The 17,793-nt window shown below is 40.1% G+C and overlaps 1 protein-coding gene across 7 annotated transcripts in view; it reads right to left on the bottom strand.

Moving 5' to 3' along the window:
* Nucleotides 1-17,793, bottom strand: part of Mcoln3 (mucolipin 3) — a 34,137-nt gene that overhangs the window by 12,227 nt on the left and 4,117 nt on the right. For 6 of the 7 annotated variants that reach the window (XM_013514578.1, XM_013514579.1, XM_013514575.1 and 3 more), the window contains 5 exons: nt 15,773-16,008; nt 12,425-12,592; nt 6,838-6,991; nt 5,423-5,507; nt 5,225-5,321 (listed from right to left, as the gene is read on the bottom strand). In XM_013514578.1, the coding sequence (XP_013370032.1) occupies nt 5,225-5,321; nt 5,423-5,507; nt 6,838-6,991; nt 12,425-12,592; nt 15,773-16,008 (740 nt within the window). Of the gene's footprint in view, nt 1-5,224; nt 5,322-5,422; nt 5,508-6,837; nt 6,992-12,424; nt 12,593-15,772; nt 16,009-16,222; nt 16,247-17,793 lie in introns of those variants that run through there. The other variant, XM_005385144.1, reaches the window with a different exon arrangement.

Raw genomic sequence — 17,793 nt, 5'->3', positions numbered from 1 at the left:
CTGAGCTATATCCCCCAGCCCTTTTTATTGTACTTTTTTATTTTGAGATAGGCTCTCTCTAAGTTACCTAGGTGATCTTCCTGTTCTTGCTACCTAAATGCTAGTATTAGTCTTTGAAGCCAAGATGCCCCTATGCATTAATCAGAAAGCAGTTATTTCTAGGGTGCAATTGACCCAGATTCTCATTTTTCACCTGTTGCTAACTCTATTAAATCTTGGGAAATTCCCTTTAATTCTCTGTGAATGGAGAAGTTTCTGTTACATCTGCTATAGAAACATTGTGGTCTAATACCCTAGGTTTCCAGGACAGCATTCCATCCCTGCACACCTTATATAACAACACCTCCCTTCCCCGTCCATTCCAAGGACATCCAGATGCCCTTTTGATAGGGCAAGAGCTAGTACAGCTGTGCTTTGCCATAGCCTCCAGCAGGGCTTCAGGAAAGGATGAATTTCATTGCTCCTGCAAGTTTTACTGACACAGAAGCTCATTGTTTCCGCTTTGAGACATTTCAGGTGGAGCTCTTAAAATTTTCATTCTGGGTGTAGATCTCTTAGTCACTCTGGCACCACAGGTACTGCAGACAGCTTGGTGACAAGAAGTGCCACAAGATAACCAGGCACCCAGCAGGACAAAACTATGTCAGAATCCTTTGCAGTTCTCCTAGTGAGAGAAAATGGACTGATTTGCTTTGCCGGTCCCCTGCTACCTCCCTCCCTTTCACCACGCAGGGGACAGGCAAGAAAATCAGCGCTCTCTCTCTCTCTCTCTCTCTCTCTCTCTCTCTCTCTCTCTCTCTCTCTCTCTCTTTCTCTCTCTCTCTTTTCCTCTCTCTCCTCCCTCTCTCTGTGTTAATTTAAATGAATTCATTATTTATATGAATTTTATTGAAGCTTCTTCACGTAAGATAGTAAAAAAATCACTTCAGATAAGAGATTTCCAATGACTTTAAAGAGTTTAGTCACTGTATTTCTCTTCAGGATGAACTGCAACTTCTCCCTTGACAAGGAACTGAGCGCACTGCCACCCTTTGCTCCTCACATCAGCTGGAGGACCTGGCCCCTCGCCTCACACAAACAAGATGAGCAGTGTCGTTGGGCACAACGTCAGAAATCCACACAGAACCTCAGAATTTTAAAAGTATCAAGTGCTCATCAAATATTTTGGGTGAATAAATCATGATTGAATGTTACTTATATTTCTTTTCTTTTTTTTTTTTTGGTACCAGGAATTGAACTCAGGACCTTGACCTTGCCAGGCAGGCACTATACCACTGAGCTATATCCCCAGCCTTATATTTCAGGAAAAACTCAGAAGAAATGGAGTCTCTCAAAGCAGAAAATATACTGGTTAGGATGGAAAAGTACTAGATAGCACTGAAAAGGTATTGTTAAATTTGAAGACATAGCTTAAGAAATTGTACAAAATAAAACCAAAAACAAAAATTGAACATAAAACAGAGAATTATTGAGCTATGGGACAAGTTCAAGTGATTAAATACAGATGTAGCTGAAATCTCTGAAATTTGGGGGCATAGTGACACAAAAATATTTGAAGACATCATGATAAATAAATATAAAATGTAATGAAAACTATAAACTCAGAAGCCAAAGTTGCCCTGTAAACCTCAAACACAGAAAACACGGAGGAAATGGCATCAAGGCAGGTCATAAGCAAATTCCTTAAAATCAGAAATAAATAGAAAATGCTAAAAAGAAGGAAATACATCCCATACAGAAGAACGAGATAAGCTGACAACAGATTTCATTTCTCATGAGAAGCAATGTAAGCTAAAAGAAAATCTTTAAAGTACTGGGTGGTCGTGTGTGGTGGTGCATGCCTGTGATCCCAGCACTCGGGAGGCTGAGGCAGGAGGATCATTGCGAGTTCAAGACCAGCCTGGGCTACAAAGTGAGCTCGCGGCCGGCCTGAACTGCACAGCAAGACCCTGTCTCAAAAACACACACACACACACACACACACACACACACACACAAAGTACTGGTGGAGGGAGGGCAATCAAATAGAATTCTATACGCAGTGAAACTATGTTTAAAAACTGAAGGCAAAATGTTGGGGACCACTACAAAGTGGCTCTGAGCTGAATTTAATATTAACCAATTGGCTTTCCATGTTTATTTGTGAGTTGTCTGAAGCTTGGGCACCTTGTCTGCCACCCCAATTAACTACAAGGAGACTGCAGCTGCATACATCTCCTGCTATGAAGGCCTTCCTGGAGATAACATAGTTCTCCTAAATTAACATAATGTATTACTTGGAAAAGTCCTGTCCAGATTCTCTCCTTTTCTTGACTATCTTCCTCCTTTGTTTGAAAACTAAATAAATACAGGCCATCCAGAGAAGTCTTGGGCTAAACTCAGAGAATATCGAAGCTATAAGAGAGTTAGTCCCTCCTGGAGCCCTACAATCATTTCTATTGTCTCATTTGTGTAAGTGTTTGCCGTCCACTCACTTGGGAGACTGCGGGCCTGATTAGCCTGCAATAACTTACGGTTATTTAACCCAGTTTTTGATAGCAAAATGCTTCAGACATAAAAAGCTGAAAGAATTCATCACCAGCAGACTTGTACTACGAAGATATGTTAAAGGAAGCCCTTCAGGCCGAAGGAAAATAATACCTTCTGGTATCATTTATTGTTGTAAATAAGAACAAAGCACACCTGATATGGTGATTACATAGAAAATGTAAAGATTTTTTGTTATTATTTAAATTACGTTGAAAGATAATTGACCATTTAACACAAAATAATAACAATGTATTTTGGGATTTATAACATGGGTAGAAGTAAGTTATTTACCAACAATAACAAAGGTTAAGTGGAAGGAATGGAAGTACTGTTACAAGATTCCTTTACTGTACATTCTGTGGAATAACATCACTTGAACGTAGATTGCAATAAGTCAGATGGACACTGTAAACCCCAAAATAAAACATGAAAGAGATATAGTAAGTAAACTAACAAGTGAGATAAAGTGGAATCACAGAAAGTACAAAAGAAGACAGAAAAATAAGAAATACATACTAATAATCCTACTAAAGGTCTGACTTAAATGTTCTAAGCCCTAACAGATAGAGATTATGAGATCAGATTTAAAAAAGCAAGACCCAACCATATAGCACCTAACAAGAAACCACTTTAATATAGAATACAAGTTGATTAATATTAAAAGGATGGAAAAGATATAGTGTGATAACACTAGTCAAAAGAAAGCCAGAATGGCTATATTAACATTAAATAACAGAGATTTAAAGCAGAGAACATTAATGAGGGTAAAAATTACCATTTTATGATAATAAAAATTAGTTCATCAAGTAAATCAAGTTCATCCTAGACATTTATAAATTTAATAAAGATCTTCAAAATGCATGATGCAAACATTTCTTAAACTACAGTGCATGAATGACAATACACTATTTTGCCACTATAAATCTAACCAGGCAACCAAAGTAAAGGCTTAAAAATTAGTTGTTGGTGATTGAGGGAATGTAGGTCAGTTAGAGCACTTGCCTAGCATGTGTGAGGCCCTGGATTCAATCCACAGTGCCACAAAAAAGTTGCAGCTGATAACTCGTTTTCTACTCTATACCAGTTACATTCTAATATATATCAGGTCCTTGATATATAGTACCTTATATCTAGATGACAACCTTGTTATGGAGGTAGACATTAATTTTGTTTTACAGACGAGAAAACTGAGGTGCAAATAAATTCAATAATTTGCCTAGAGTTACATAGCTACTAACTAGTGAGCTGAAATGAGGCTTATCTGACTCAAAATTCCCTCCTACATTTTCTATGAAATGCATAGTGCCCAGTCCCTACTCCCTTACAATAATAAAATTGCATTGATGGCTATTATTGCTGAACCTATAGGACACAATTCTACCACAGTTCTGTAAGATACACTGCTAACTCCCCATTGCAGAGGCAATGGCTTGGGATGAGCCTGCAGTAGTGCTGGAACTAGAACAAATCTGTCTATGGTTATCAGGCTAGTCTGAACTGCGTCACTCACTGGAAAGAGTCCAGATTTCACACGTGTTTCATTCATTCATTTAACAAATCTTATTCCATCTCTATGTTCTTTGAGGGATTAAGAAGCTAATAAAAGGTTCCTGCCTTCAAGGAGCTTTCAATCTCCAGAATTCATGATAACCACAGAGGAAAATCCTAAGGATGAGAAAGGGCTTAACCCTTAGAAAATGAAAAGGGGGAGACCAAGGGAAACAAACAAAAACCCACAAAACACACACCAGTTCAGAGCATAAATACATCTCTAACTCAGGAATCACAAAAGGATCAGTGAAGAAGGTGTGAGGATTACAAACAATTCTGAAAATTTCATTTTTAAAGAGGCAAGGCTGTGGATGATAGGTTGAGTTTTTCAAAAATCAAAGGACACTGATAAAAACTCATCCCTTGCTAGCTAATACAAGGGCCAAAACTTGTAGCTTAGTTCAAAAGAGCCTCATGTTTTAATGCTTTTTTCTTGTTACATTTTCCGCATGATCTGTGACTATACGCTGGAACTTTTTTTAGCCTCAGTTTCTGAATCTTGATTTTTCACAACCAATTAATTGAGTATCAGGGACATAGCTTTTGATACAAACTCCTGCTGCTAGACATCTGGGTCACACAAAGATAAATTTCAAACTCTGCCCTGCCGATGACCAAGTACCAGTGGGTTACTCACTCTGATCGCGCGAGCTGATAACCTCGACAGAAAACATCTTGCTCTCTAGAGAGTGCTATAGCTCCCTGTGCACCTGGAGTACAGGCAACACAGAAGTAACAAGGTAGGCTGATGCAGGGGAATGAACCGGAACATTCAGAGGCAACTCAGGAAGTCACAGCAAGCAAAGGATGGAAACACTAACGGTGAGTAAACTCAGTACAAGATGGTAAGCAGACAGCCACACACCTCCCCTCCTTTGTGTTTGAACGTCTGCTCTATGGCAGGCACTGGATTCAGGACAAATCCCTGCCCTTACAGAACTTACAGGAAGTGCAGAAAACAGGTAACAAATAAACAAGTTACAGCAAACAAAACAGAGCCGGCTGTAGCAGTGTTCTATCCAGGCACATTCATGTGGAGACATCCTATACTTCTGATCACTCCTTAGTAGAAGTATGTGAAGCAATTAACAAGATAAACAATTTTTCTCCAGACTAGAGCCCCCACAGTGCAGCGCACACTTACAGTCAGGGTAAAGTCGTAACAGTCAGGGAGCTCCTGGTGACGAACTGTCTGCAGATTGATGGCCTTCAATTTAAACTGAAGCTCCACTGTCAGGAGCCTAGAAAACACAGGAGGCTTTAGTGGGTGGAAACACACACACACACACACACACACACACACACACACATGCAAAGTTATGCTCCCCCCTGCTCCCCTCACCTGTGGAAGTCCAGTGTTAAATTGAGTTTATTTTCTTCTGGTGTTCCAATATGAAATGATTCATCCGGCTCCACAAAAAAACATTCTGCCAAGGAAAGAAAAAAGCATGATACACTGTCTAAAATGCAGAAGTAAAACTTCATTTTGAAAGGAAATTCATAGATCAGTTATTCAGACTCCGCTATTTTTCTCAATTAAGATTTTAGAAGCTATTCATCAATATGACTTGGTTAAAGCACCTTACGAAAGCACCTTACACCTTAAAGCACCTTATATTTTCAAGACCTACAACAGACTACACATTTCTGGAGTGCTTGGGGGCTAGAGAAAGGCCTGAACTCTGTCTCATTAGGTTCCTATAAAATCCCACCTTCCTTCCTGCTTCTGTAATCTTAGATCAACTCTGAATTCTTCCCCCTCCTGCCTTTATATGCTCAGTGGAGGACTTCAAGAATTCATAGTGCCCGATTTTCTAAGTAATTTAGAGCAGAGGTCACCACTTGCCTCAAGGGGCGGGACGTGGGGCACAGACCTGTATAGTTCCAAGGCCTTTTAGGAAAGGGGTTGGGGGAACAGCAGGAGGTAAGCAGCAGGCAGGTGAGCCAGTGAATCTTCATCTGTATTTACAGCCCTCTAATGCATTTGAATTCCTCTCCCACCTCCACCCCTACCCCATCCATGAAAAATTGTCTTCCATGAAACCAATCCTCAGCCAGGCATGGTGGCACACATCTGTAATCCCAGTGCTCGGGAGGCTGAGGCAGGAGGATTGAGACCAGCCTGGGCTACAAAGTGAGCTCAAGGCCAGGCTGAACAGTATAGCGAGACCTTGTCTCAAAAAGACAAAAAAAAGAAAGAAACCAACCCTTTGTACCAAAAATGTGGGGGCTGATGGTAAAGGATCTATTTTTTAAATATTTTATATATTGACATTTTCCCTTCATATAGAACTTTAAGAAAAGGAAGGCAGCATTTTAGAAAATTTTTGCTAGTTGGTACTGTTATCCTTTACTCTCAATATAATAAATTATTCTTAAGCATGTTTCAAAAGCTTAATATCCATCTGTCCAACACTATTACCTATAGGCAGTTCCCTGGGAGAGGCAATAGAGTATATGGCTAAGCTTACGACTGCCTCTTACGACTTCATACTAAGTAGGTCAGTTGGCTGGCTGAGCTGCACTTCAGTCTTCTAGGAAATATATCATAATAAACCTTGCCTTATCTAGGTTTCTTTGAGGCTTCCCGAGTTACAGTAAAGGACTTAGAACAGTAGCTGACGCATAAGAACTTCTATATAGTTTTTACTCTGCCCTAACAGCACAGATCATAGCAATGTTTTCAGAGACAAATTTGCTGATTTTAAGTGTAAATCAAGGCATTAAAAACTAAAGCTCTAGCATATAGGACATTACCTGTTTCAATTTCTGGATCAATGTCAAAGGTGTCATTTCCAGGGCAGATGTTTCCTCGCTTGTAGAAGTGCTGGCAGATTGCCATAGCGGACTGTTTGGTACCCTTGTTCTCATATGCATGATTCCCAACAGAGACGTTGCGAAGCTGCAGGTACTTCGACCACAGAGGGAAGCAGGAATGTCAGCTGGGGCGGAATGAAGCCAGGCCGTCCCTACCTCCCCACCCCTGACGCTGGTGGGTGCCCACCTCCCCACAGCGTGGAGATATCCAGGTTGAGTGTAGAGGGTGACTTGCTCTTGAGCACGAGGAAGGGAGGGCAAAGAGTGCTCTTGAATTAGAGTTCGAGGTTCAAAACTCATCCCAGGCACAAATTCTCTGAGTTATTGGCTCCTTATCTACAAAACTAACGTCTAAAGTGGCATAATCTTTGAGATTCTTTCCTTCTTTAAAGAACAGTGTTCAGGGATTGATTTGTACATTCAGTGTGAATACACATTTTGTCATTGAACTACTTCCTGCAGGGCAAGTCAGAATTCTTTACTGCTATCACTTAAGAAGTGGGATACGCTTGTCCCAAACAGACCATTAAAATCTTTTCTTCAAAAATATTTATCTAATCTTTATTTGGACAAAAACACATGTAATCACATTTGCAGAAATATTTTTCTTGTTCTAGTTACTCTTCTAAATAGCATAAAATGTTACTTTTATAAATGAAAATCTTATTGCACTTTGGAATAACTGTCCATGTAAACTCAATGATTTCCATAGATGATTCATAGTTTACAGTGAACAGTGTGTCTGCACAATTGATCATATGAAAATAAGGAATGATATCTGTCTCTGTTGGAATTAGCACTTTTGTACCATGGACACAGAAAAGCAATTCTGCTAAATATGCATGTGAAAGAGGCTCTGATAAATGAAAGAAATAATTTATGATCTGGGTCTATAGGATGGATTCTGAGCAGGCTTTGTCAAGGTTGTCAATGAGCAGCATGTTACTAAGTGTCATGTTTATTCTAAACCCTTATCTAACTTAACTTCACCATCTTTGATGCAGTTGTGTTTCTCCCTGATTTCCTCCTCCCCTTCACCCTTCCCCCCTCCTCCTCTTCTTCTTCTTCCCTATCCCCCTCTCCTTCCCCTTCCCCTGCTCCTTCCCCTTCCGCTTCTCCTTTTCCTTCTTCTTCTTCTGACTTCTGGGCCACAGGCTGCTTCCTCTTGGTCTCCTTTTTGAATCCTCCCCTGTCATTCTCTGCCTTGGAGTCCCCTCGGATTCAGCCTACAGCCTCTGTATCTGCTCTCTTCAAAAATGACTTCAACCATTCTCATGTGTTAAACACTATCTACACACTGAAGACTTCCAAATTTACACCCCCAGCCTTGATCTCTCCATCAAATACCATCCACTGGTAGCACTCTGCCTACATGATGCCTGTGGTATCTAAGGAGGATTTCACACCTAAATGTGCAACAGAAAAGTCTACTTCTCCACAATAATTCCCTTCTCCATAAGTCAATCAGTCATTGAGGACCAATCTTAGGCAAGGTCCTTCAGACTCCTTTTCTCATATTTCACTTCCAGTCTACCAGAAAGTCATGTGTTGCTTTCAGTTACATCCTGTGGGACTCATCTAAAGCTCTGTGCCATCTCACCACAATCTGGCCGACTCTTACCACTTTCCCTGGTGCTACTGCCCTAGTCCAACCACCACCATTTCTCCCCTGGACAAGTTAAGCCTCTTCACTTCCTGTTTCCAGTTCTCCTTCTCTTGCTAGTCCAGTATCCATTGAGAACTCAGGAATGAGTGAATTAATGGATGTGAAACCCTTAGAAGACTGATACCCAATACACTACAAGAAGCTATGCTTACTGTATAATACAGTACAAGAACCAACACTCCTAGGCTTACTGTACCTTCTCCCAGATCCTGCCCCAACTGTTATCTCTTCTCTGCTCCTCTGGCACCTCACCAAACAGGCCTGCTGCGGCCACCCCAGGTGTTCATTCAGCCTGCTGTGTTTTGCCCCTTTAGTACTTATAACTGACAGATGGTGTTCAGTGCCTGTCTCTTCCTATTATAATATGACCTTTTTGACTTTGTCTATTTGCTTACTGCAGTATCCCTCCTCCAGACAAGTACCTGATATATCATAGACACCAAATAAATATTTGAACAAATACCTCTTAGCTTTGGTCTACATATAATAGACTCTCTGCTCTATCAAGACCTCCTGTGGCTTCCTGGCCCCCTCAGCAAAGACGCAAAGCCCTTTTCTAAGTCCTGCAAAGCCCGGACAGGCTGGGCCCTGGCCCCTCTCCGCCTTTCCTCTCACTGACTCCCACTTGCACTCCCACCCTTCATTTCCTCAAATGCACCAACTGTTTCTGCCCTAGACCTTTGCTGCTAGTTCTTCTTTCACCTGGAATATTCTTCCTCGGATTGCAAATCCTCAGAACAGCCTTTTCTCACCACCCAGAGCCCACTGCCACTGCCTTATGCTACTTCATATTATTGCACAGCACACATCACTACCTTAACTCAAATGATTTTAGTCAAATTGTTTAAAATCTCTCCCTCCCATTAGAATGCAAACTCCACAGGGAAGGGAATTTATCTAGTCCGGTGCTTCAGTGCCAGCACTTTGGGGCCATGGTAAGTGCTCAAGCATTTGTCAAACTGATGGCAAGGTGAAAAATCATCCTACTGTGATGGCAGCTCTCAGTCACAGTTATTTATGCACCACGAGTTAGTAAATTTCATAGATAAGATACCTGGTTACAGCCCCAAGCTTTCTCTTAGCATTGGGATTAGGAAAGTGAGCCAGAAGTCTGCAGTAATAGAAGCAAACTGCACATTTCACTACAGAGTACTACGCTCCACATGTCCGAAGAGATAGTGTGATGCTGAGATATTGAGGGTTTTGGGTTTTGTTTCCAGCACAGACACAGTATACCTGGAACGTGGGGCAGAGTGGGAGGTAACTCTAGAAAGTTACAGTCAGATCTGTGATGGGTTCTAGGTATGTGTGGGGTCATCCCCACAAGAGTCCCCTGAACCTCGGAACTTCTTGACCACAGAATCCTGTGTCTTGAGTCTTTTCAGGTCTCAAAATGCAAGAGATCTGAAGCCCAGGGCTTGAGATTATAAATTATGTGACAGTGTGACAGCCAGACTCCCTGGCTGTCTAAGGCTCTCTGTGGAGGTCTGAGCAGTGGGCAAGAACTGGATGGTCCAGGGGCAAGTGGCAGGGCTGCAGCCAGCCGGTGGGCCACACTAGAAACCAAGCCAGAGGATTCTGGAAAGGAATGTGGGGTGAGATGCTGGCTGGAAGTCAGTAGATATAGGGGGTCATTGGGAAGGCTGCACAGGGCATGTGAGGGACCATGGCCTCTGCAGGGCTGAATCGGGTAACACATACCTCTTCTGGCCCTGGCAGCTCTGCCTTAAGAAGAGATTTTCACTCAGATCAAAGGTCCCAAGTCAAACTTCAGGTAATAACAGAAAAACAAAATTAAAGGTCCTTAGCTGAGTGATTGGCACCACAATTAAAGCAAATGAAAACTGGTTGCTCCCTAATTACATGTTGCTTTTTCATGGCCCCTCTGTGATTGCTTGATCCTAATAAATGTCATGAAGCTTTTGAGCCTATTCACAGACAGCTGTGTGCCTGTTTTATAGCTCCACTTTCACAAACCAAACACATCAAACGCTGTGCTGCTCTACAGTGTTTGATGGAGATATAGATGGAGGTGTAGGTAAATGTCCACAGGTAGCTATGAGAAATGTTGTACCTCAAGATCTGTGCTTCTAGGTGAATTCACTGGAAAACAACCAAGAGGTGGTAAAGCAGGAGGGTGAGGAAAAGAGAAAACCAATCAGACGGAAAAATTTATGCACCATGTTTGCGCTACAAGAGTAAATGATTCCAAGAAAACCCTGAGGCCTTTAAACCCAAGCAATAGACCAGAAAGAGCAACCAGTCTGGGCAGCAGGCTGGAAGAGACAGTGAAGCTTCTTTGGACAGGGTGACTCTTTCCTGCAGCTACGCAGTAGTGTGAGTAACTGTTTGAGAGTCACGTCATCCTGGTGATGACCAAGGCTGGATAGTGCGGCAAACTCCTTCAGGAAAAGGAAAAATCTCTGAGAATTATCCCAACAAAGAAAAGAAGACAGCAAAGATGACCCGAAAAGGATGGAGGAAATAAGATGAAAACCAAGATATAATACAATGAAGTAACTCTTTGACGCTCAAATTTAGAAGAATATACTATAAGCAAAATGTGTTGCAATCACTGTATTTGACCATGTGAGGACACAGAAGACTCAAGACATGGAGCCTGTAGCCTCCTTGACCTTAAACTTTCCAGCCTCTAGGACTGTGAGAAATAAATTTCTGTTATTTATAAATTATCTAGACGCTGGCATTTTATTATAGCAGTGAAAAAAAAAGACAACTAGGACAATGAATCTATATGGATTTCTACATGCAAAGGTCATGGAAATCTGTTAAGCAGAATGAGCCAATACCAGACACTATATTTTAAAGACTGAGTTTAGGCCGAATGAATTTTATGGCCTGTTCACCTCTTACCTCCACTTTCTACACCCAGAAAACAAAAACCAAACTAGCAATTTGGTCTCTATAAAGAAACATATACACTTAATGCAAAAATCTCACAATTGAGTATCTCCAGCACTAAGCCATTTCCCCCTATAAATTCCAGGCCATAATTCTGTTTAACAACTTATGAAGCTTATACCTATTACTGATTTTCTGTTTTCCCAATGCTAACTAAAAACTTAGTGCTCTAAGGACATACTGTATCGAGGTAATTTGCCATCTCACTGTATAGACTGTCTCTGGAAAATGAAGCATCACGACTGCACTATGATCATTCTTTGAAGCAGAGTTGAATGATTAGGAAATGGGGTCTGTAAACAAAACCCACACTGAAATACTGACTTCAAGATCACTTTCCGTGAAATGAATACAATACTAAATTTGGGATTTTGTCAAAGTACCATTTACAAAAATTCACTGATTAGAAACTCAGACTAGAAATAGGACTCATCTGTATGGAAAATAAGCTTACTTTTTGTCGGCAGTTAGAGTCACAATAAAATCACTGTCATGTATAGTGACACAAAAGCTTTACTCACTTTTAAATGAACTTTCAATTCTTGGTTGCTATACAAACTGTAAAGTTAATGTTGTAATTATTTGTTAAAAGTCTCTGAAATTATAACAATGGAAGACTTAATAACTACTAACATCCTGGGCCACGGTTAGTAATTTTAAATCTTTGAGGCTGTGATATGAAGGCCTCAGTCTGTTTCTTTCAATTAAGTTATCAAAGTTTCTATCTCTCAGTATGAAATAAAAGCTTCTCTCAATTTCTAGTTCTCTAAAAGTTTGCTGGCAATATTTTTAGGAAAAATTTAAAGACAGTGTGATGCCTAGGTCATTTCCAAGCAGAATTGTTCGCCCTTCTACACTTAAGTGTCAGTTTCTATAGCAGTGCACTGCTACTGCTTTTTCAGTCGTTCTTCCTCCCAAGAAAGGATAGGCTTGATTTACCTGGTTCACTGCAAAGATGATCTGATCGTATACATCACTTTGTGTATACACTGCATACGTGTCGTCCATGCGGTCCATGTATCCTTTGAGGAAGAGATGTTTGAATGCTATAGTGTTCTCTTCCTTGAAAGCTACCACCATCTGGTTACTTAGTCCAAAAAGAACCAGCTTAAAAGAAGAGGAGAAATGGTAAAAAAAAAAAAAAAAAATGTGAACAATCTGTACCAAAAAAGTAGAGGCAAGTGGTGCAGGGGCTTGAATGGCAAGACGAGTTTACAGTGAATTCCAGAAGATTATCAAGAAGGCCCGAGCCTGATTGATAACATATCATAAGAAAGTACAAGTCCTTTGACCAAACTATACTTATTCCTAGGCCTCACTACCAAACTTATGACAATAAGATCAAAACTAGAAAAAAAAATCTTTTCAATTTATCTCTCACTTAAGTTATACTAACATATAATTTTTTTTGCCTTTTTGAGACAAGGTCTCACTATGCAGTTCAGGCTGGCCTTGAGCTCACTTTGTAGCCCAGGCTGGCCTCGAACTCACAATGATCCTTCTGCCTCAGCCTTATATTAACATAATGTGTCCTTAATACTCAGCTACGATTGAACCCAGAGTTTTATATGAAACTTAATCGTTTGCACAGAAAAAGCTTGCTTCACTGCACTGCTGTCATGGTGACATAAACTTTTCTAATCACACCCAAAAGCTTGCTGTCATGGTTCAGATCTAAAATGTCCCCCAAAAGGCTCATATAGTCAGAGATGGGACTTTCGGAAGGTGATTGGATTAGGATGACTCGAACTTCATATTTTGATGGCATTGCTGGGAGGTAGTGGAAACTTACAAGGTGCCTAGTGGAAGGGGATAGATCATACGGCATGACCTTGAGACTTTATCTTGCCTCTAGCCCCTTCTTCTCCGGCTTTCTCACCCACTCTGCTTCCTGGCTGCCATGAGGCCAACTTTTCCTTCAACTTACCCTTCCGCCATGATGTTTCCGCCTTACCACTGGCCTAAAATCAATGCAGCCAGTTCACCATGGACCGGATCCTCTGAAGGCATGATCCAAAATAAATCTTTCCTCTTTTAAGTTATTTTTCCCAGGTATTTTGTCACAAAAACAAAAAGCTGATTTGATTTACTCCAAGTCTCTCCCCCTCCTTCCATGTGTATGTGTGTAAGTATAGACCGCAGGGTGAGGCGGGCCATATTTTATATGAAAGGGGAAAAACACTGAGCGTATATTCCCTTACACTATTCTAGAGACCTTCCTTATCGTATTTAATTCCACAGCGTAATTCCAAATGTAATAATTTTGCAGGGAGTACATCAAAGTTCAGAAAACTTAGATAATTTTTGTCAACTCACATCACTAGCAAGCATATAGTCAAAACTGAAAATTGTGTCTGACAGACTAAATTTAAATTCTATCTGTTCTGTCATGTACACAAGCAATCCAGAGTCTGACGGGACCCCTTCCCCTCCCCCTGTGATGTATGACCCAACCCATACATCCTAAGTCCACCTAACTCCACTCCCATTTCTAAAAAGACTTTTAAAGCCAAGTACCTTCACTGAAATCACTGTAAGATAAAAGCTTGGTAGTCAGGGATTTTCTATCTCTTAAAGCCAATGACTGAGAAAATCTTCAAAGATTTCCTGAAGGTACTCCTATCAATTCATTCAAGCATGTGAATACCTTCCACTTGCCAGCATTGAGCTAGGTACTGAGGATAAAATGAGAAGACAGCTGATCCTCATCCTCAAGGGCTGAAGACAGACCGCAGCAAGAGTGGCTGAAAGAATTGCTATAATTCATAGACTGAGCCAGCAGTGGGAACAGGGAAGATTTTACTAGGGTTCCTATCGTTTTGAACACAGAATCTCCAATTTAACAGAAAGTTTCCTTTTTCCTGAAAAGAGGTAATCTGTCTCTAAGTTGCTCTCATTTGCTCAATGATGAAGTTGCCTTTATGTGATTTGTTTGATTGCTCAGATACAGAATAAAGAAACATCATAATAAGGAAATTCTTGGTGCCTTTTTATAACTTATCGAAGCAGCTTTTCCATTCTTATTACCAACCGGCTTAAACTACTGGCCAATTTTCCTTTTGCCTGCCCTAGTAAATATATGAAAGTTAGATGAACTTCCCAGATGAAAGAGTATTAACAGCATAGGCCTTAGAGGGTAGAAATCTGAGTTTGAATCTCAGTCCCACTCTTCTGTTATAGTCAGGAAACTACCAAATGTCAGTGTTCCTGTCTGTGAAACAGAGATACCACTATCTATATCCAATTCGTCTAGAGAATCGAACAAGATGATGTCTATACAATGTTTGCTATGACATACATTCAAGTGGTACCAATTGTTACTCTGAGTAAAAAAAAGTTCCCATTTAGATGATAGGGGCTTTCAAAGTCTTCATTCTATAGCTTTAAAAAAAAATCTATAAATATCAACTTTTTCATCTATAAAATGAGAGAAGCTATCATTTACCTGATAAGAACGTTGTTTCAATTAAATGAAATAATGTACTGGAACAGAACAGTCACCCAAATGTTAATTTCCCTTAATATAATATCTAGTATCAGAAACTTAAGCAAGAATTCTACTAATCTAATATGATTGTAGAAATTGCCTAAGCTAGGGCCGGGGATATGGCTCAACGGCACAAGCACCTGCCTGGCAAGCGCAAAGTCCTGAGTTCGATTCCCGGTATAGAAAAAAAAGAAATTGCCTTAGCTCCTACCAGTCATAAGCACTTGCTCTCAATAAGCAATTCAGATTAGTAATGTCAGGATATAAAAAAAAATTCTCTTTCAATACTCATTTATTCACTTGAATTTTTTTACCAAAAGATAATAAAATAAAAAGTAATAATTAAGTAATAATAAAATAATAAAAAATAAATAAACCTATGATAGCTACTTTCATCATTAGAAACTTTTATTTTTGTTCTGCTTTTAACAAGAGCTATGACTCTTCCCAGCAGGAAAAATCATTTCATAAAAATAAATCACAGCCCGTATAGGGAAGAATCACAAAATATGGTTTCCCCTCCAAAATTTAAAAGAAGCCAAGGAAATTTTCCTTTCCTGAAAACTAATTAGACTATGTGACTAAAATTACAAGGTAATGAAAGATGAGCAGGAAAAAAATAAAAAATAAAAAAAGCAAAAGCTTCCACAAATGAGAAGGGTTAACACTGTGTTTACTTGTTTTTCTCTACTATGCAAGCACTTAAAAAAAAAAACACAGTTTTCTTTTTAAAAAAACTGTCCATTATTCTCTTTGTTTTTAAAGAGGCTTTCACCAAACTCATGCTTGGAGCTGCTTACCTGGACAGTCACTGTGGCAATTTTCAGAATTTGTATGGCAAGTTTCCATGGCTTTCTGCCTCGGGCCCAGAACTTCTCACAAGGATTCATGAAAAAAAACTTGAGTTTTCTCCTCATCTGGTCTTCTAATAGAAGCTCCTCAGACGGAGATGCACTCTGGTTAAAAGTGCAGCGATTTTCCTCTTCGTGAGAGCTACAGCTACTTATCACTACCTCAGCGGTTGCATTTGCCATGTCTAGGAAAGAAAAAAAGGCCCATCACTCCCACTCAGCAGGTAAAGGCACAAGCCCATACTGCTTGCTCTTCCAGAACTGTGCCAGAAAGGGACCAGACAAAAGAACTGGTGTCAAATGCGCCAGTGTCCTAAATTGAGCTTGAGGCACTCACAGAATCAACTGAAATGTAAGTTATCATGTTGTCTCGGTTTCAATTACTGAATGAATTCTCACCTATTTGAAAGTTACTAAATTCAAGGGCTGCTCCTACTAGTAAAAGATTATGTGTAATAAATATGTATATATATACTACGTACAGGCTTTCTGCCTCATTGAGTAACAAAGAGCAAAGATTAGAGATCTGAGAGCCTGGATAAAAACGTCAGAGAGTTGGTAGACCCTGAAATTATATGCAAAACTTTGCAAATATGAGAGTACGGCCCTTTCTTCCCAGGGGAGAAACTAAAACTTTCATCAGATTATTAAAAAAAAAAAAAAGTTTAAAGACACAGTTGATGGCAATAGCGGCTCTTTAAAAACAAGATATAAGTTTGTTTCTAATTCTTTTTCCACCAGAGGAAAGTCACTCAGCCACCGTGGGCCTCAGTTTCTTCTCATGCAAAATGCAACTAATATTTACCCACTTATTCTTACAGGGAGCATGAAATAAAAACGCACGAGCTCTTTTTCTGAGCCTAGCACTAAGCAGGGGACCTCGTTCCTTTCCACCCCCAAAAGACACAGCAGCTTTCTAACAGCCAGCAAAGTCCTTTGGGGCAGTGTGAGACTCTGGGAACGGAAAGATCTATCCACAAAGGGAAAGGCAGGCACTGGACTGCAGTCCAGTTCCCCACCAGCCGCAGCAGTTCCAGGTGCTTTTCATAGAAGGCCTTGTGTTTATGGAGCACACTGTACTTTTCAAATTCTTGATATCTATTGTATCTTTTGTCTCTCTGAAAAGGATGGGGCAGCTTTTTCAAACTGACAAAATGTCATTCTACAGTCTGGGACCTATCTTGGGTTATCCTTGATACTAATATTGACACTATGGAAACCTGTTCAAAGTAAAATAACCCAAACCACCAAGAGAGTAGAGTCCTTCCATATACACTAGAAAGCCAGGCTTGAGTTCGATATTTTTATGATAACTTTTACTCTGCAATGAGCGGGGAAGAATTTTATCTACATTCATAAAATACCTGACTAGTCACTGTTTAGGTACCACACTGCGTTCCAAGTCTAGAAATCCATGTTTGATTTCCACTCCAACATTCTTAGCAAACCTACCAAATGTTGATATTGGCTATAAAAACTAGCCATGGAGAACATGTTTAAACTCCTGATTAATGAAAAGATTAATAAAGATATGGCTGAGCAGATAAGGCATAAAACATATTTAGTCTAGAGCATACATAATGTCTTCAAAATGAAATACTTATGACAGAACTTATTTAAATGTGCCTCATATGTTTGTGTGTTAAAGTGCCTATATGCTAAGTCTTGGGTAAAGACAAAACAACTTGATAAAAAAGTTATTAATTCCTTAGGATTTTCAAGAACATTTTATTTCCTTCTTCAAAAAGGTAGGCTGTTTTAGCTAGCATTTAAGTAGACCTTCTCCATGGGATTCAAAATGGAGGTAAAGCCAGGCGTGGTGGCACACGCCTGTGATCCCAGCATTCAGGAGGCTGAAGCAGGAGGATCGTTGAGTATTCAAGATCAGCCTGGGCTATAAAGTGAGCTCAAGGCCAGCCTGAACTGCACAGCGAGATCTTGTCTCAAAAAGACAAAAAAAAAAAAAAAAA

Source organism: Chinchilla lanigera, unplaced genomic scaffold, assembly GCF_000276665.1.
Source record: "Chinchilla lanigera isolate Chin_1 unplaced genomic scaffold, ChiLan1.0 scaffold00022, whole genome shotgun sequence".
NCBI classification, from domain to species: Eukaryota; Metazoa; Chordata; class Mammalia; order Rodentia; family Chinchillidae; genus Chinchilla; species Chinchilla lanigera.
This window is presented reverse-complemented; position numbering and strand designations above follow the sequence as displayed.